The sequence below is a fragment of the Lacerta agilis genome, chromosome 2 (assembly GCF_009819535.1).
Source record: "Lacerta agilis isolate rLacAgi1 chromosome 2, rLacAgi1.pri, whole genome shotgun sequence".
Classification (NCBI taxonomy): domain Eukaryota; kingdom Metazoa; phylum Chordata; class Lepidosauria; order Squamata; family Lacertidae; genus Lacerta; species Lacerta agilis.
Window position 1 is genome coordinate 18,488,506 of NC_046313.1, and position 17,902 is coordinate 18,506,407.

Sequence of the window (17,902 nt, forward strand, 5' to 3'; positions counted from 1 at the left end):
GAAATGAAAGATGAGATTCCTGGGAATGGGTGCCAGATTCCAGATAATGCACGGCATTCCACAAAAACCAACAAGCACCCAAAAAAAGAAGTAGCAGGCAAATTTCCCAGTGTATAAATAGCAACTTCACACACACACACACACACGCCCTAACGCAAACATTGCATACATGCCCTGAGAACCAACTTCAATATTTTGAAAAAGCATCTTGCAATGTGTGCCTTCAGGTGGGGGATAGCTCAGTCGGTAGAGCATGAGGCTCTTAATCTCAGGGTCATGACTTTGAGCCCCGTGTTGGGCAAAATATTCCTCTGTTGCAGAGGGTTGGACTCGATGACCCGCGGGATCCCTTTCCAGCCTTGCAGTTCTGCGATTCTACGGTTCTTACAAGGGCAGGTGTGGGGGACTGCATGCTTGAATGCTCTCCCACATCATGAACTTTGTATCTGCTGGAAGGTACATAAGAGAGAAGTCTGAGCTGGGACACTTCTCTCTGATGTGCTCACTTTTTACATGGAAGGCAGACCTTGGCTTCACACCGCTGCCTCTTTGGAATGAAACCAAACCATGCTACCTGGTTTGGGTTGCTAACTCCAAACTGTGGGTTGTGGTCTGTTGCTCCCTCTAGGGGAGGAGTGATGCCGGAGCAATCAGTGTGTTCATGGCCTGCCGTTAACTATGGCTTGCTCTGATGAGCAAACACAGCCTGCAAACCCTCCAGGCTCCTTGTGGTGGAAATCTTGCACCAGTGACTGCCAGGGGATGGTGAGATGTGCACTGCTCAAAGCCTGGCTACAGGCTCCTCTGAAAACTAGGTGCCCTTTGGCCTGATCAGCATCAGAGGTGCAGAGAGCTCTGAAAGAACATAAGAGCGTGACGTCTGGCCATAGATCTATGTAGTCTAGCTCCGGGTCTAAGTGGGGTGTGAAAGAGGTAGCTGCCCTCTGTTATTTATATCCAGTATATATTAATTAGGGGTATCCTGTCTGCTTGAAGAGGATTCAGTTTCTTGATATTACAGCTACCAACTACAGATAGACCTATGCCCAGTGAGCATGGCTAACCCTTTTAAGAGCTATTTATGCTAATGGCCTGCCCTCCCATCCTGTAGCAATGGACTCCATAAACTAATCTCACATTGCATATAAATTGGCACTTCCTTTTGCTTCTCCTGAATCTGCCTTCAGTAAGTTTCATTGGCTGACTCTTGAGTTCTAGCGATATGAATGGACACCTCTCCTCCGTAGAGCTATGAAGGGCCGCTATTAACATTTGGCCCCCAACTTTACCCGGCTCTGTTGGATGGAGGTGGCAGAGACATTTGGCAATTGCAGGTGATGGTGGCGTTGAAGGGGGGGTAGACTGTACGCCTCAGGGACTGGCATCACCCGTTGCCAATCCTCTGCTGTAAATGCTAGACAGCAGGACACCAGCTGAGGAGCAAGGTGGGTCATCGTAAGCTGGGGGGTGGGGAGGAGTGGGGTGAAAAGCTGCAGGTAGGGTAGGAACTGCTGTGTGGCTCACAGAGGCATTTACCACAGCATAGACAAGAAAGGTAAAACAGGAGCGGGGAAAATTATGTAGTGCGAGAGGAGCAGGATTAGACTGCAGATGTGGGGGTTGGCACTTAGGGGAGCCTGGAACCACCCTTTTGCCACTGACTGCCCCTTGTTGCATGGTGTCTGTGTTGCTTGTGCCTGTCTGCATGCTTGTTACTAAGCAGTGGGGAAGAATGCTCATTCTGGCTGATCCTACCTGATGCAAGAGCTTCATGCTTGGTCCATCATATGTTCTCCCATATTCTAAGATGTAGGTGGCATTGTGGTCTAAACCACTGAGCCTCTTGGGCATGCCGATCGGAAGGTCGGTGGTTCGAATCCCCGCAACAGGGTGAGCTCCCATTGCTCGGCCCCTGCTCCTGCCAACCTAGCAGTTCGAAAGCACACCAGTGCAAGCAGATAAATAGGTACCGCTGTGGCAGGAAAGTAAACAGTGTTTCATTGCACTCTGGCTTCCGTCACAGTGTTCCATTGCACCAGAAGCAGTTTAGTTATGCTGGTCACATGACCCGGAAAACTGTCTATGGACAAACGCCGGCTCCCTCAGCCTGAAAGCGAGATGAGCGCCTCAACCCCATAGTTGCCTTTAACTGGACTTTACCATCCAGGGGTCTTTTACCTTTACCTTTTACCTTCTAAGACAGGGATAGGGAACCTTCTGGCCTCGAAATATTGTTGGACTCCAACTCTCATTAGCCCCAACCACTACGGTCAGGGATGCTGGGAGGTCCAGCAGCACCCAGAGTCCTCACCCCTGTGCTAATGCACCAGACCTTCCTGGGATTACAGTGGGCCAATCACTGAACAGGGAACAGGGTTGCAGGGCACCTGTCTACTCATAGTTGTCTGTCCTCAAATAGAGCATCCTTTGTCTCACAGTAGGAAAGTGAGATTCAGCTGCTGCTGATGGAGGACGAGGGGTGGCAAAGGACCAGCCCTGCTTGAAGAAGTGAGGGAGACCTTGCCAGGGGTTTTGAAAAACCGGAGAACTATCCTGGGGCCAAAGATTTCCTGCCTTAGTTCGCTCTTGCTTCTTTTCAGCCCCAACTTCCTCCAACAGCCTGCCTCCTCCAACCCTCCCAGTCTCCCACCCAGTTTGCGGACTGCTCTTGCATGCATGCCAGCCACAGTGTGCCTTTGCTTTCTCACCCAGCCTCCTCAGAGCTAGATAGACGGGGTATCCAGCACGTTGCCCTCCAGATGTTGTTGGACTATAGGCTGAATTCAGCTAAATAGTTGAGCTAGCAGGGACCATTGCAATGAGTCCCACTGGCAATGCAGGGCTTTCCCCTCTTTCCTCCACCCCGCTGGATCCAGGAGTACCCCCAGAACAGCATGCGCCAGAAAAAGAGGGGAAATATTTCCATCTGGCAAGAAAAGGCCCTTGCGCTGATGGAACGATCACCTTAGCATGACTTTGAGTTCCACCGCACAACTCCCGTCATCTCTAATCTTTGGCCATGCTGGCTGGGGCTGATGGGAGCCATAGTCCGAAAGGCATCCCATTGGCTAACCCTGAGCTATGGCTATCCCATGGGTAGGACAGGATTCTAGTTCTGGGGCTAGAAAGTGCCTTTTCCTATTTCCCGTGCAACCTAACACCGCCCCTTCCGAGTTTGATTTTGGTTCTTCAAGGGATATTTTAGAGCTACCCACTGTGGTTTAGCAGCAGCGCTGTCGTCGTTTGAGCCCTGCTATGCCAGCAGGCTTCAACTGCTGCTCTGGAAGAGTCCTCCTGGCTGTTGCCTTTCCCCCTTCCATTTATTCTTCCCTCTTTTCAAGTCTCATGTGCTTTTGGGGCTGAAAAATGGTTGTGGTTGAGAAGCAGAGGAGAGCTGTGATTGCAGTGCCCTCAACAAAATGCAGTTCCCAGGATTCTTGGGGGAAGTCACATGCTTTCAATGTATGGTGGTATGTAGGCAGCCTATGCCTTGAGGGCTGCTTTCTGGGGAAAGCCTTGCATGCCCTGTCAAGCACATCTATCGAAAACCTCCTCCTCTCCAGAGCAGAGGCCCCCCGGTCCTGCTGCTGCTTCCCATCCCACCACGCAGAGGCTGCTTGTAATGTATGTATAAGGAGTCACATTTGTATTCCTGGCCAGTGTCCATCCCTCAGCCGTGGACTTTCTCCCAGTTCTCTGGCTCCCACAACATGCAGTGGGGAAGGAGGTGGCAGGGAGAGAGTGTGGGTGGGAAGCAGGGAGCAGGGGGTCCATGGGCTTTCCCCGCAGGAAGAACCTTTTCAGAAAGGCAGATTTTTGTCATGAGAAGTATTTAACTCCACAGCTATGAGAGGCGGTGGGAGGCATCCCTGACCCTCCTTCTGCAGCTAGTTCACATGTTTCTCAATTGCATTTGTTAATTCATTAAAATGTATGTAAATTTTAATTGCCCTTTGTTGCGATGCTGAAGCCCAGCTTTCAAAAGCAATAGCAGCAGCTCTTTAGAGAACTAATAATAATAATAATGATAATAGTCTAAAAGAAGGAAGCTGCTTTAAAACCAGCCAGCTGGACATCCTGCTCCTGGTCTGTGCATGTTTCCCAGTCCTTGAACAGAACTTACAACTTCTGAAGGTCAGCATGCTGGCTGACCTGCTGTAAATCATAAATAGGCAGACCCACATTATCCATATTCATGGCTAGATAATGCCACAAACCCCAGCTGCTTGTGACACTTGTGTTGTGGGTTGGCCATTACGAGCTTATCCACACATATTTTGCCCTGCTCTTTCCAGCCACAGGTACCCTGTTTCTCCTAAAATAAGACATAGCCATAAAATAAGCCATAGCAGGATTTCTATGCATTTGCGAAATATAAGCCGTTCCCCAAAAATAAGCCATACCCTGAAAATAAGCCATAGTGACGTGGTACCTCCCATTAAAACAGCCTGGAGAGGCGTGGCTATGCAGCGTACCAATGCGACGCAGTTAAAATAAGACATCCCCTGAAAATAAGCCATACTGTGTTTTGTTGGGCGAAAAAAAATATAAGACGGTGTCTTATTTTAGGAGAAACACGGTATGTGCTTAAAGCTCTGTGCCCAAGTTTTTTTGGGTGGTGGTGGTGGTGGTGTTACCTCTGAGCTTTCCCAGCAATAATTCGCTCTTTAGCAGTCAATCGGAGCAGAGTCAATTCCGGTTTTCCTCGGATTGCTGTTTGCTCCAATTGAGCTTTAAAGAGCTGGTTTTTACGGGGCAAGCTCCAGAGCAGAAAAAGAGGGCGCTCAGACACAGAGCTTTAAAGCATGGACCATGCCTGGAAAGAGTGGAGGAAAGGTAAGTGTGGATAAACCCTAAATTAGCCCTACTGTCAAGAAACATGAAGATATGCAATTCCAACTCCAAGCAGCAGAGGAGGCAGATGACATGTTCCTTATCTTACCCACTGAGGCTAACATGGGATAGGTGAAAAGCAAGAAATTGAGAAAAGGGAGAACTACCTAGGATTTAAGAAAAAAGTTTATTCACATGTGATTTTAAGCAGTTTTCCAGTGAAACAAAATTGGTAAAATAACAGCTTTCATTTACACCCCCCACCCAAATGAAATGGACAGTGTCTAAGCATTGGTGGTTCATACAACGTGCATTGTGTACATGCGCATGTGCACATTAAGTTCAGAAGCCAAGAGTTGGACCAGTGTTGAGATCTTATGACTTTAAAGCTTTTATTGGTGATTTGGGGACTGCATCCGTCTTTTCATACTAACAACTTTCCACAACAGCTTCACCCTCCGTCATCATTAACATGCTTTTCTGTTGTTCCAGGGTTTTCCCTTGACTCTGGAGTGGGGATTACCAGGAAGAATGAGCTGAGTTTTGTAACAGGGGCTCCTCGAGCCAACCATACAGGGGCTGTGGTGATCCTGCACAAAGACAATGTCAACCGCCTGGTGCCCGAGGTTATCATCCCAGGAGAGAAGCTCACTTCATCCTTTGGCTATTCCTTGGCTGTGGTGGACCTCAATCATGATGGGTGAGCAACCTGGGATGTAGGGAGCATTCTGCCTGAATGATGCTTGGGCCCATTCTCTGTTTTAAAGGTTACCCTGGTCTGTTGGGTGGTAATAAGAGCATAAACTGCCCTACTAGCACAGGTGGGCAAGGGGTACAGGAGAAGTTGGAGCTGGGTTTGGTTTACAACTTGCTTTACGAGTGATTTACGAGATAACGGACTCCTAACACACATTGTGAGAGCCACTGTGGTGCAGCAGCTAGAACAGTGTCAAACTAAACTAGAAGTATGGAACTTGAGGCTCTCCTAATGTTGTTGGACTAACCATGTTGTTGGACTAACCAGCCCCAGCTAACCATGGTCAGGGACGATGGGAGTTGTAGTCCAATAACATTTGGATTTGTTCTTCCCTCTTGGACTGTGGGTTGCCAATATTTCAGCTGGCTAATGGTACATCTTGAGGTGCTGACACTACTAAGCAGTGCTGTTTATCTTCATGATGCAAAAGGCTGCACCCGCCTGGTTTCTGCACATTAATTTTCCAATAAATGCACAGTAACAGATCAGGCTGTGTTTTTTTCTGGTGCATTAACAATCCTGCAGAAAGTGAGCTGCATGGGGGAGAGTAGCTACATCCCTTCTAAAATTTGGAATCTCATTATTCCATGGGATTAGCAACTCCACTCTTGGAAAAGATGTGGGCAATAATGTCTTCCCTGTGGGCTTCTGGATGCACAACATCTAGCAGGAGAGAATAAGACTCATAGCACAGTGAATGAAGAGTAACAGTGTGTTGGTTTTGCTATAAGAGATTTTGAGTCGCTTGCTCTGCTTCTCATTCTGGGTATCCAACATGGCTACGGATACTCTTGAGAGCAATGGGTTTTTCCATGGCAGCCGAATTCACTGCATGTTGTCTCTAGCTGGATGGACTTGGTGGTCGGAGCACCGAACCTCTTTGACCGCAAGGAAGGGATCGGAGGAGCAGTCTACGTTTACATCAACCAGGCAGGGCACTGGGACAATCTCCTCCCCATCCGCCTCAATGGTTCCTATGACTCTATGTTTGGCATCACAGTGGGGGCTGTTGGAGACCTCAACCAAGACGGCTTCCAAGGTGAGAGAACTGAGAGAGCCTGTGGTTGTGGGAAACCGGCTGGTGGGGGCTCTTGAACTGGTTTGCTTGAAGTACCTATGACGGTAGGTTTAGAGAGGCAGGGGATGTCCTGTCAATGGTCACAGGGGAAGCACAGCGGTATCCAATCAATAGTCTGAGTCAGCAATTCAAGGCAGGAGTCCAAGGCACCAACAGCACCTGCAGGACCACGGAGAGCTCCCTGTGGCAGCTAAACTAGCTGTTGCCTCTGCAAGCACCTAGCTAGAACTGAAGCCTTCTATATGTTGACTGGACAAGTAGTGTAGTATGGCCCTCCTCCCAAGAGGGGCTGACTTGTTGTTAAAGGGCTCCTTTCCTTATTTTGCAGTCTTTGACTCCTGTAGTTTGGAGAGACAGGGCTACTATGGGATACTCTGAACTAGAGGAGAGCAGCAGATTACTGTTTTGACATATCTCCACTGGTTTTGAAGTCATTGGAGGAGGCATAGCGAAGCTGCCTTATACTGAGTCAGACCATTGGTCTGTCTGGAAGCTCCCCAGGGTTTCAGATGAAGGACACTTGCAGCCCTATCCGGCGATTGAACCTGGGACCTTCTGCATGCAATGCAGAGAGATGCCCAGCTGCTGAGATAAGGGGTTCTGGTGAAGTTCCTGGCAATGCTTCCCTCCAGGATGGAGCTAGAACCTCATCCTCCTTTGAGACATCCATTATGCAGTGCATGGTTTCTTTTTTTTTGGAAGTAGTTTTTATTTGATTTTTACAAATTCTTTCACATAAATAATATTATTACAAATAACAAAAGTTGCATAAGATTCTTCCGAATCTTAAGACTCCCCTCCTCTCCTCCATGGGTTCTTAAGTAACTTTTTAAACTGCATATTATAAGTCCATTTATTTTGCAGTCCCCCATTGTATCCAAAATCTATGTATCATTGCAAGAGTTATTTCAAACCTGCCAAGGAGTTCAAGTGTTTACAGTGGTCTTTCCGGTACAATATAAATTTGTCCTGTTCCTTGTTGAAGTTTTGATCCTCCCAATTTCTGATTTCCCTGGTTAATCTTGCCATCTCTGTGTAATGTAAGTTTCATTTGCCAGTCCACCCTAGTAGGTATCTTGCATCTTTCCAGCTCTGGCAAGAAGCATCCTGCATCAGTGGAATGAACTTCCAAGTGTGCATGTTTATGATTGAAGTGTATGGCTCTTGAGGATCAAGCTGGGAGAAAAACATGGGCAGGTTAAAGGAAGGGGAGTAGCTGCGTATGTGCGAATGTGAAACAGAAAAAAACGCAAGAGGCTGTGATGATCTCAGAGGTGTGGATATCTTGTGCTGCCCTGGTTTATGTGATAAAGATAGGGCAAGGTGTGCCTGCTTTGTAGACTGCTATGTATATTAAGATGATCTGTGGCAGTATAGAAATATGTGAGAGACTGAAATTAGGTTGGCTGCGTGTGAAATGCCGGCAGGTGAGTCTGATGCATCTGCAGCCATTTCCCCCCAGGTATGTATCTATACATTTCATGTGGCAATAGATGGGGCTTCCTTTATGTGGCATTGTGGCTCTTCAATATATCTGGGTAGAATTATACATCTCAGTTCATTTCTGAGAGCCAATATGAAGTCCAGAAATGTGGGAGACAAAGACAGTTCTTACCGTTGTTGCTGTTGTTCGTTTTCTTCCAGACTTTGCAGTGGGAGCCCCATTGGATGGCGATGGCAAGGTCTACATCTATCACGGCAGTAATTCAGGGTTTGTCACCAAACCTGCTCAGGTCAGTCTCCCTTATCTCCACCTTGCAATAAAAGGGAGCGATTTGGGGAACACTGTGTTCCTGTGGCCTTCCTCCCTTTTCTCTCTTGGCTGTGCATCCTTCCTTTGCTCTTACCCCAAATCATGATCCAATTTATCGCTACCCTGTTTTGCCCCCCATCATCCTCTGCAGATTCTGACTGGGGAGAGTGTTGGCGTCAAGATGTTTGGATATTCCTTTTCTGGAGGGTTGGATATTGATGGCAACCTCTACCCAGATCTCCTAGTGGGATCTCTTTCCAACACAGTAGTCCTATACAGGTGAGCATAAAAAAAGGACAGAGGAACGAATCCTTGTTGGTTTGAGATGCGTAAAATACATTGCAGTAGTACAGCAACTAGTCCTGTGGATTCACAGCCTGACCAAATTTAACCCACAGTCTGTCTCACGCAGCTGCTTTCCCTTAAGAAGGAATCCTTCAGCCAGCAACTTTGCAGGCATGGGGTGCTCCTCTTTCACTGGGAGATTTTCTTGTCCTGTCTTGTCCTACTTGCAAGCAGAAGACCAGATAGCAAGAGGAGGTCCCTGTGGCAGGGCAGACCCAACAATAGAGAGTCAGTACAAGTAGCAGATTAGGTCATACCAGAGCATCAGAACCCCAGACAGCCCCATGCTGTCTATTTAATCCATCAAGGTCTGGTATAGCTGTACGATTTGCCAGGTTCAGTGCAGGAATTTGAGACCAAGGTGGCCTTAGTGGTTGTAGGATTCTGGCCCAGGGGGGTGCTGACTTGGGGGAGGCTTCACCTTAGGGCTCTCTGGGTGACTAGGTTTTGGTGTCGTGACCTCTGTCTGGTGCCCCCATTGCCATGCTCCTTGTCTCTCAGGTCCCTCTATTTCAGTGATGCACTTTGGTAATTTTTTTAGACTCTGGACTTAATAGACTTGCAGCAATGTGGCTCCTTAGATGGCAATGTGCATTATTTCACTTCCTTTGGAATGGGATAAGCCAGGAGCCACGATGCATCCATGGGCTCTGTACAGAATCTCCTGAAAGCTGCTGACCCCCACAGAGGAACTTGACACATAATCTATGGTCACCAAGGGATGACACCGAAACTGTAGTCCAAATCCAGAACTCCTGCAGCCAAACCATTCTGCAAAAGAGATTGCTTATGTCAGCACAGGAAGGTGGCTGGCTTCTGGACTCCATCACCACTGTGATGTGACTGTTCAGACTTTTGTAAAATGTTATTTCCTGCTGCTGCTGCTGCTGCTGCTGCTATGGGCGTCAGAAAGAGGCTGATAGAAAGCATGGATGTTGCTGGGACTTTGTATGGGGAAACAGAGAAAGTAAGACAGGGAAGATAAAGTATCTCTTTGCTTATATCTGGGAGCTTTCCCATCCCTACTTGGATGTTCTGTTGGAGCTTCCTCAAACACACAGCAAGCAACACCCTTCTTAAGAACACTGCAATACCAGGCACACACCCCACCCAGATTTGTCTGCAAGTGACCCAATCTCTTATGAATGTCCAATCTACATTTTAGATCCCGACCTGTCATCCGCATCTCCAGAAATGTCACCATCTCCCCCCAGAATGTTGACCTGGAGGCCATGAACTGCCGCCACCATGTGGGCATCTGGTGAGAACTAGTCTTCTTAATGCACAGTCTCTTGCCTTGCTTCTTTGCCGCTCTTCCCGTTCCCTTTCACAGGTGATGCCAAATGGTGCTTTCATGAATGTGCCTATACACCTGTTGCCTTATCCTCTCGCATGTTGTTATGTATGCCCCAGTTTGAAAGCACACCAATGCAAGTAGATAAATAGGTACCGCTGCGGCGGGAAGATAAACGGCGTTTCCGTGCGCTCTGGTTTCCGTCACAGTGTTCCGTTGCTCCAGAAGCGGTTTAGTCCTCCTGGCCACATGACCCGGAAAGCTATCTGTGGACAAACAGTGGCTCCCTTGGCCTGAAAGCGAGATGAGCACCGCAAACCTCATAGTCGCCTTTGACTGGACTTAACCGTCCAGGGGTCCTTTACCTTTTTACCTTTATCTGATCCAGTGGACCTAACACTGTGCCAAACACTTGCATGGCTCTATGGGTAGGATTTTTACAGTCACCAGAGCAGAGCTATCTGATAGTTTGGACACCTTATTTTTCTGGCGCTGTTTGTCCATTTAGCGTATCTCCTGCCAGAATCCCACAGTGCAGGTGTGGTCTTTGGGGTACATCTAACGATTTGGGGGAAGCCTCTATTTTGCCCAGGGGGAGTGACACACTTCAATGTTCATAGCTCTCCTAATCCAGGGCTAGTCCTCTTTAACTCTAGAAAACGGAGCTACCCCATACCCTACTGAGCTCAGGAGAGTTCTACTGTTAATAAGAGTCTCTTCTCTGCTTCCTTCCTTAGCATGGATGTGAGAGCCTGCTTCAGCTACACTGCCAACCCCCCAAGCTACAGCCCGTCCATCAGTGAGTATTGGCTGGGCCTCACCAGTAGTTACTTGTTGCCTTGTGGTGCTTAGCTAGGTTACAAGGCAGAGCACTGTGTGCCCCCCCCCCCCGTTGCACCTGAACTTTGTAGTAGTATCTGTCTCTCAGCACTGAGATAATAAGGAAATCCAGGAGATGCTGAATCCTGACACCAACAGAAGGAGCTTTCGGTCTCTTCCTCTTTTGCCCTCTCCCTTGCCCCAACTCACAGCCTCCGCTCCTTCCCCCAGTGCTTGAGTACACTTTTGACGCTGATACCGACCGCCGGAAATCAGGCCAGACTTCCCGAGTCACCTTCCACAACCGGAAGCCCACAGACGCCGAGCACCAGTTCTCCGGGGTAGTGGAGCTGCCCCAGCAACATGTCCGTTCTTGTACCAAGGCCACACTGCAGCTGAAGGTGGGTTTCTCAGTGGAGCATCCTTGAGCTGCTAGAACCATCTGCAATAGCTTTGGGAGCTCAGCCACTTAAAAGTAATTGAGGAATAAAGGAACTTGGGAGTTGATGGGAGCGGTATGGCAGCCCTGTTTAAGCACTAGGCTTACAACCCAAACTATCCCTCCCACACCCCAGCTTTCTTGTATCCCTGAGTTAGAAACCCTGTTCTGGGTCACTGGGTGGTATACATGCACATGGGATGCGGGTGGTGCTGTGGTCTAAACCACTGAGCCTCTTGGGCTTGCCAATCAGAAGGCTGGCGGTTCAAATCCCTGTGACGGGGTGAGCTCCTGTTTCTCTGTCCCAGCTCCTGCCAACCTAGCAGGTTGAAAGCACACCAGTGCAAGTAGATAAATAGGTACTGCTGTGGCAGGAAGGTAAACGGCATCTTTGTGCGCTCTGGTTTCCGTCATGGTGTCCCGTTACACCAGAAGCGGTTTAGTCACGCTGGCCACATGACCCAGAAAGCTGTCTGTGGACAAACACTGGCTCCCTCGGCCTGAAAGCGAGATGAGCTCTGCAACCCCAGCGTCGCCTTTGACTGGACTTAACCATCCAGGGGTCCTTTACCTTTTTACCTTCATACAATCCCATGCTGCAGGTCAGGAGGGAGGAACATTTTTTTTCTGACAAGGGCCACATTCCTTTGACTGTAATCTGTTTAGTGGCTTGACAGGATCTGAGCAGCAGGGGGTTGGAGTTTGTTGTTGTTTTGTGGGAGAAAAGAGAGTCATGGGGATTTTCTCTCTCCATAAAAAAACAACAACGGCCTCTATTGCAGGACAAAGTCCGAGACAAGCTGCATCCCATTGTGGTGATGATGAACTACAACATCAAGCATGCCCGCAGCAAGCGCCAGGCCCAGGGTGCCACGCTGGGCCCACTGATGCCAGTGCTGAATGTTGTGCCACCCAGCACTCAGAGGACAGAGGTAGGCATGTGTGACAGCTGGGTCCAAGGCTGAAGCCTGGATCCCCTTCAACACGTGAGCAGCAAAGGCATGTTTCATTGTGAGAAACAAGTGAAGAGCCTTATGTCTTGCCATTTATTCTGTCTCCCCTGTGCATTTTTGGCTTGTTCAGAGATCTGCACTGTGCATTGGGTGGCCCTATTGCAGCTTTTAAGCCAGTGCTTGTCTCCTGTAGGGGGCCTTTGTAAGAGTGCCTCTGGAGCTGCCCCCGCTTGTAGCTCTGCCATGTTCCCCCCCACACACACCTTTGGGTGTTGTGTTCCCCCAGGTGAATTTCCTCAAGCAGGGATGTGGGGAGGACAAGATCTGTCAGAGCAACCTGCAGCTGAACTACCGGTTCTGTTCTCGTGTTGATGATGCTGTATTCCATCCCCTGCCCAGGTAAGAGCAGGGTATGAATTATCACCTGGCGGTAGCTTTGGTATACGGTAATTGTTTGATTTTGCTGTGTTTCCTGTTCTTGTAAATTGTAAATTGTAAAACAAATAATTGTAAATTATTGTAAATTATTTGTTTTAATTTTTAAAAAATTAAAACAAATAATTTTAGCAGGAACATTTCTGGTATCACACAGTAGTTGTGAGTGAGGAAACACGCAAGTTGCTGTGCCTTACCGTGCATCTCCAACACAACGGCATCCCTCCTAGATTTTTGTCAAGGGATGCTGCAGAGGTCAACCTTAACAGGGAGCTGGTTGAGACCGGGACCAGGTCACATAGCCATAATTCCAAAAAGACCCAAGGCCTTCATGGTAACCTCTCTTCCTTTCCTCCAGAGGCGACGATGGCTTGGATGTTTTTTCCATGAGTGACCAAAAAGTCGTAGCCCTTGAGATCCATGTCACCAACTTTCCTTCGGATGCAGCTGAGCCACAGCGGGATGGAGACGATGCCCACGAAGCCATGCTGCTTGTCTCTCTGCCACCTACCTTGCCCTATTCCGCTTTGCGCCCCTACGATGCCATGGTACATGTTGGAAACGGCTGTAATATACTGTATAGTCCACAGAGGGGAGCATAGGAAAGAGCTCATCTATGGGATTGACTGTCACAGATCTGATGGCACTCAGAATAGTTGCTTCCAGCGGTGGCTGGTGCCCTTTGGGACTGGCAGGCCAACAGTAGGTGGAGCCATAACCAATGAGAGGCAGAGCCTTGGGGGAATCAAGACCGGTTTGTAAATGAGCAGTGGCTCATTTACCTTAATGGACCAGCCTCCACCAGCTGCTTCCGCAAAGGAGGCAGCTACCTCTGTGGTTGGAGGCTGACCGGAGTTTGAGCTGCTGACTTCCAAGGAGGTTGCTTTAAATATTTGTGCAAAACATAATCGCCCTGCTCTTAAGCCAAAACAGGCTACCAGAGCTGCTTACAGTCAAATGGTTAAAAAAAGCAAGGCAGTCCCCACCCAAGGGCTTACAAATACACAATTAAAATACAGTACACAAAGGGAATGGCGAGGGGAAAGGGGAAAGAAGCAAATTCAAGCACCAGTTCTTGAAGCTCTTAACACGATCATAAAGAAAAGCTAGGGAACACGTTTGGCAACTTTTGATGGTAACTTAGAGTATTATAGGCTATTGAGCTATTATTTATATAGTTCAGGGTTGGCCAACTCCGAAGAGACTGTGTGTGATCTATTTACAGAATTAAAAACTGGCAGTGATCTACCCCCGTTTTTTAGGGGTTCAGGTCAAAGTTGTTGAACTTTTTTTAGGGAGGGGGAAAGACCCGTTTTTAACAGTTTTAGGGGAGAAAGAGGAACAGCCACTCACCAACAAATTGATGGGGAAACAAACAGCCTCACTGAGTAAACTTCATCTTCCGTTCTACAGATCGTGCAACAATGGAGGGCAGGGCAAGGGGGAGGGGGCGGTTTCGATTTTACCAACGCTAAGGAAAGGCACCCAGCGGTCAACCACGATCTACCAAAACCTCCCAGGAATCTACCAGTAGATCATAATCATCCTGTTGAACATCCCTGATATAGCCCAATGAATGGCAATTTCCATATCTTTCCATTGCTTCAATCCTTGCCATATTTTTCTAAATTATTTGAAATCTGATCTTTGGGGTACAGAAATTGTTTGAGCTGAAAATATGCAGTCATTTATTCTCATCGCATCATTTGGGATCCTTGGTGCAAGATTTAGATCGGTGTGGATGGTAGGTTTTGTTATCTCGTTAGCGTAGATCAACATACAGCCCTGCAAATCTTCTGATGATGAAAGAAAATCCTTGTCTTTGATAGGAGAAGGCCCCAACCTGCATGTCTAACCAGAGTGCCTCTTATATGGAATGTGAGCTTGGGAACCCCATGAAACGTGGAGCACAGGTGAGGTTCAGATCTACATCACCACTCCCTCCCCTCTATGCTTCTTTCACAGCTCTTATTTTCACCTTAAACCCACCCCATTTCTCTCTTCAGGTCCGGTTCTACCTGGTTCTGGAAACCTCAGGCATTACCTTGGAGACCACCGAGCTGGAAGTAGGGCTAGAACTTAGCACGTGAGTAGGGCATCCCTTCCTCCCCAGAATTGAGCTTGCTAAATCCAAAGCAAAAGCACATTGCAGGAGAGCTCGGATCTTGCAAGGTCAGCCTCCAAAAAATATAAACTGCTAAGCAACTTGGGTTTGCTTATGCTTTTGGAACTCGTTGATTAGGTATATTTTGCTATCATCAGGGGATTGTAGAAATTCCTCAGGTCAGGGGCTGTGGAGAGGCTGCAGTAGGCATCAGGCAGTTTATCAAGGGAAAGAGAGGGTACAGGTAGCAGAGATTGGCATGTGGTGTTATCAATCACTGTCGTTGGGCTCCTCCCATCCAAACTGGTGTTTATTGCAGCTGTATTCTGCAAAATATTCTTGACCAGTGCTGCTTTTCAGGGGATACTCAAGGGTACGCAGTATATGCACCTCTTTTTGTTGATGTTAAAAATTGTGGCACTTATTGTAAACATGGTGAGTAGCGGCACCTATTTTTCTAGGAAAAAAAGCACTCTTCATGACACAATAATTGCTGGTTGGTTTAGCCTGCTTTATTAGTTGTTCTGCCATACTTCCCCAGTAGGGACACGGGTGGTGCTGTGGTCTAAACCACCGAGCCTCTTGGGCCTGCCGATCAGAAGGTCGGCGGTTCAAATCCCCGTGACGGGGTGAGCTCCCATTTCTCTGTTCCAGCTCCTGCCAACCTAGCAGTTCGAAAGCACGCCAGTGCAAGTAGATAAATAGGTACCACTGTGACAGGAAGGTAAATGACGTTTCCGTGCGCTCTGGCTTCCAACACCGTGTCCCGTTGCGCCAGAAGCGGTTTAGTCCTGGTGGCCACATGACCCGGAAAGCTGTCTGTGGACAAACGCCGGCTCCCTTGGCCTCAAAGCAAGATGAGCACCACAACCACATCGTCAGTCACCTTTGAGTGGACTTAACCATCCAGGGGTCCTTTATCTTTACCTTACCTTTACTTCCCTAGTGCTACCACATTGCAGTTTAGAGGGCATTTAGTACAACAAAATTAAACCATAACTGTTATTGTAAAAAAAAAAAAAAACTTATGGGATCTCAGCAGCATATGCACTGAAAGGAAGCATTGTGACTGCCCCGAAATCTTTTAGGCACAAACAATATTGAAAGTGAGCTTGCATGCGATCACTGTGATGGCACTGCGAGCGCTAATCAGCATGAATGTGCAATAAAACAGGATGTCTGGAGGGACCCATAAGCTAAACTCCCCCAACTCTTCTCTCTCCTACAGGATCTCGGAGCAGCCTGGGTTGGCCCCAGTGCTAGCACGTGCCCACGTGATCATGGAACTTCCTCTCTCTGTTTCTGGGTAAGGGTCACATGGGGATAGATCACATCCAGTTCAAGACAACGCAGCTTCATTGTCAGAGTGTTAAAACGTTTTCCACCTGTTGTGAGATGCATTCAGAACAGAAGCATTCTAGAAGCATGCATGATAAAAAGCCACCTGGAATTTAATACAGTGGTACCTTGGTTCTCAAACTTAATCCGTTCTGGAATTCCGTTCCAAAACCAAGGCACACTTTCCCATAGAAAGAAATGTAAAATGGATTCATCCGTTCCAGACTTTTAAAAACAACCCCTAAAACAGCAATTTAACATGAATTTTACTATCTAACGAGACCATGGATCCATAAAATGAAAGCAATAAACAATGTACTGTACTATAACAGTATTGTAGGTGATTAAAATTTTTAAAAAATCTTACCTGCACTAATGATAGCCATTGTTTGGATGGGGGGGATTTTATCCATTTCCGTAGTCACACTATCAATCAATCAGTAGCTGAATTGGGTCCCACACAGTCACAAAAACAAATTAACCGAAAAAGCCTCAAAAACAAAAAACAAAATAAATAGCAAAAACAGAAGCGCCAAACTTAATCCGTTCCGGAAGTCCATTTGACTTCCGAAATGTTCAAAAACTAAGGCGCAGCTTCTGATTGGCGCAGGTGCCCCGGAAACAATAGCGGACAGCCGCACTGGATGTTCCACTTCCAAAAAATGTTCGAAAACTGGAACACTTACTTCCGGGTTTTTGGAGTTTGAGAACCAAAGCGTTTGAGAACCAAGGTTTTTGAGAACCAAGGTACCACTGTATTTGCTCATGGATCGTTCTTTAAAAATCCACCTTGTGTTTTAAATTTTGATATAACAATTGCTGCATGTCATTCTTCCATGAAGCCCATTCCAAAATGCTCCAACGGTGGAAAAGTTGCACTGTAAGGGGAATCACATGCAAATGTGTTAAATATGCGTATTTTGTTCATAAGAGTATGTTGGGCTGCCTTGATACACAAGTCAATCCCCGCTCCCAGCCTGCCTTGACCTTCTGTGTCAATCATAAACATTCACGGGAACTTATTTTCTGCCCTCATGGGTGTTGAACTGCACACCAAAATAAACTGGTTCTGTCCTGAATCATTGGTTCCAGGGCCAGTGCTGGATTTACATATAAGCTAAACAAGCTATAGCTTAGGGCCCTGGTCTCTTGGGGGCCCCCAGAAAATTTAAAGGGGGAAAAAAACTGGACGTACATTTCCAATATATAAGATAAAAAAACAAATAAAATAAAACCTACATACCTATTAGGTCCATAAATTACCATACAGCATATATCCCAACACAAAAAAAACAGCAACAATTTGTTGTTGACAAAGGACAGCTGGACATATAAAGGACAACTGGACATACAAAGGGCCCTATTACTTTCAGTAGCTTAGGGCCTCATCAAACCTAAATCCGGCCCTGACCAGGGGGCCTGTTCACATGGCCAAAGAGAATAAATCGAAAAAAGCTATGCTGCTTGTGCAGAAAACTCAGTGTGCATCCATACAGAGCACAATAGCAGAGATTGAGGTCACGTCCACCCCATACATTTAAAGCTTTCTTATACCTGTTTGACCTTCATGGCTCCCTCAGAGAATCTTGGGAACTGAGGTTTGTTCAGGGTGCTGAGAGATGTGGGAGGACCTGTCACAGAGCTGCAATTCCCAGCAGCTGTGATGTGGCCTGGGCTTCTGTTTCTCCAGCTTCCCATGCACCCTCATCTAATCGAATCATCTGTGGCGTAACGCTTAGAGTGTCGGACCTGGG

General features: G+C 47.5%; 1 protein-coding gene across 7 annotated transcripts in view; it reads left to right on the plus strand.

The window, feature by feature from the left end:
- The window catches only part of ITGA7 (integrin subunit alpha 7), a 75,387-nt gene that overhangs the window by 47,639 nt on the left and 9,846 nt on the right, over positions 1 to 17,902 (plus strand). For all 7 annotated transcript variants that reach the window (XM_033138779.1, XM_033138781.1, XM_033138780.1 and 4 more), the window contains 13 exons: positions 5,326 to 5,533; positions 6,436 to 6,629; positions 8,313 to 8,401; positions 8,573 to 8,700; positions 9,932 to 10,027; positions 10,798 to 10,859; positions 11,111 to 11,280; positions 12,101 to 12,250; positions 12,558 to 12,670; positions 13,065 to 13,254; positions 14,536 to 14,619; positions 14,713 to 14,792; positions 16,039 to 16,116. In XM_033138779.1, the coding sequence (XP_032994670.1) occupies positions 5,326 to 5,533; positions 6,436 to 6,629; positions 8,313 to 8,401; positions 8,573 to 8,700; positions 9,932 to 10,027; positions 10,798 to 10,859; positions 11,111 to 11,280; positions 12,101 to 12,250; positions 12,558 to 12,670; positions 13,065 to 13,254; positions 14,536 to 14,619; positions 14,713 to 14,792; positions 16,039 to 16,116 (1,642 nt within the window). The remainder of the gene's footprint in view (positions 1 to 5,325; positions 5,534 to 6,435; positions 6,630 to 8,312; positions 8,402 to 8,572; positions 8,701 to 9,931; positions 10,028 to 10,797; positions 10,860 to 11,110; positions 11,281 to 12,100; positions 12,251 to 12,557; positions 12,671 to 13,064; positions 13,255 to 14,535; positions 14,620 to 14,712; positions 14,793 to 16,038; positions 16,117 to 17,902) is intronic.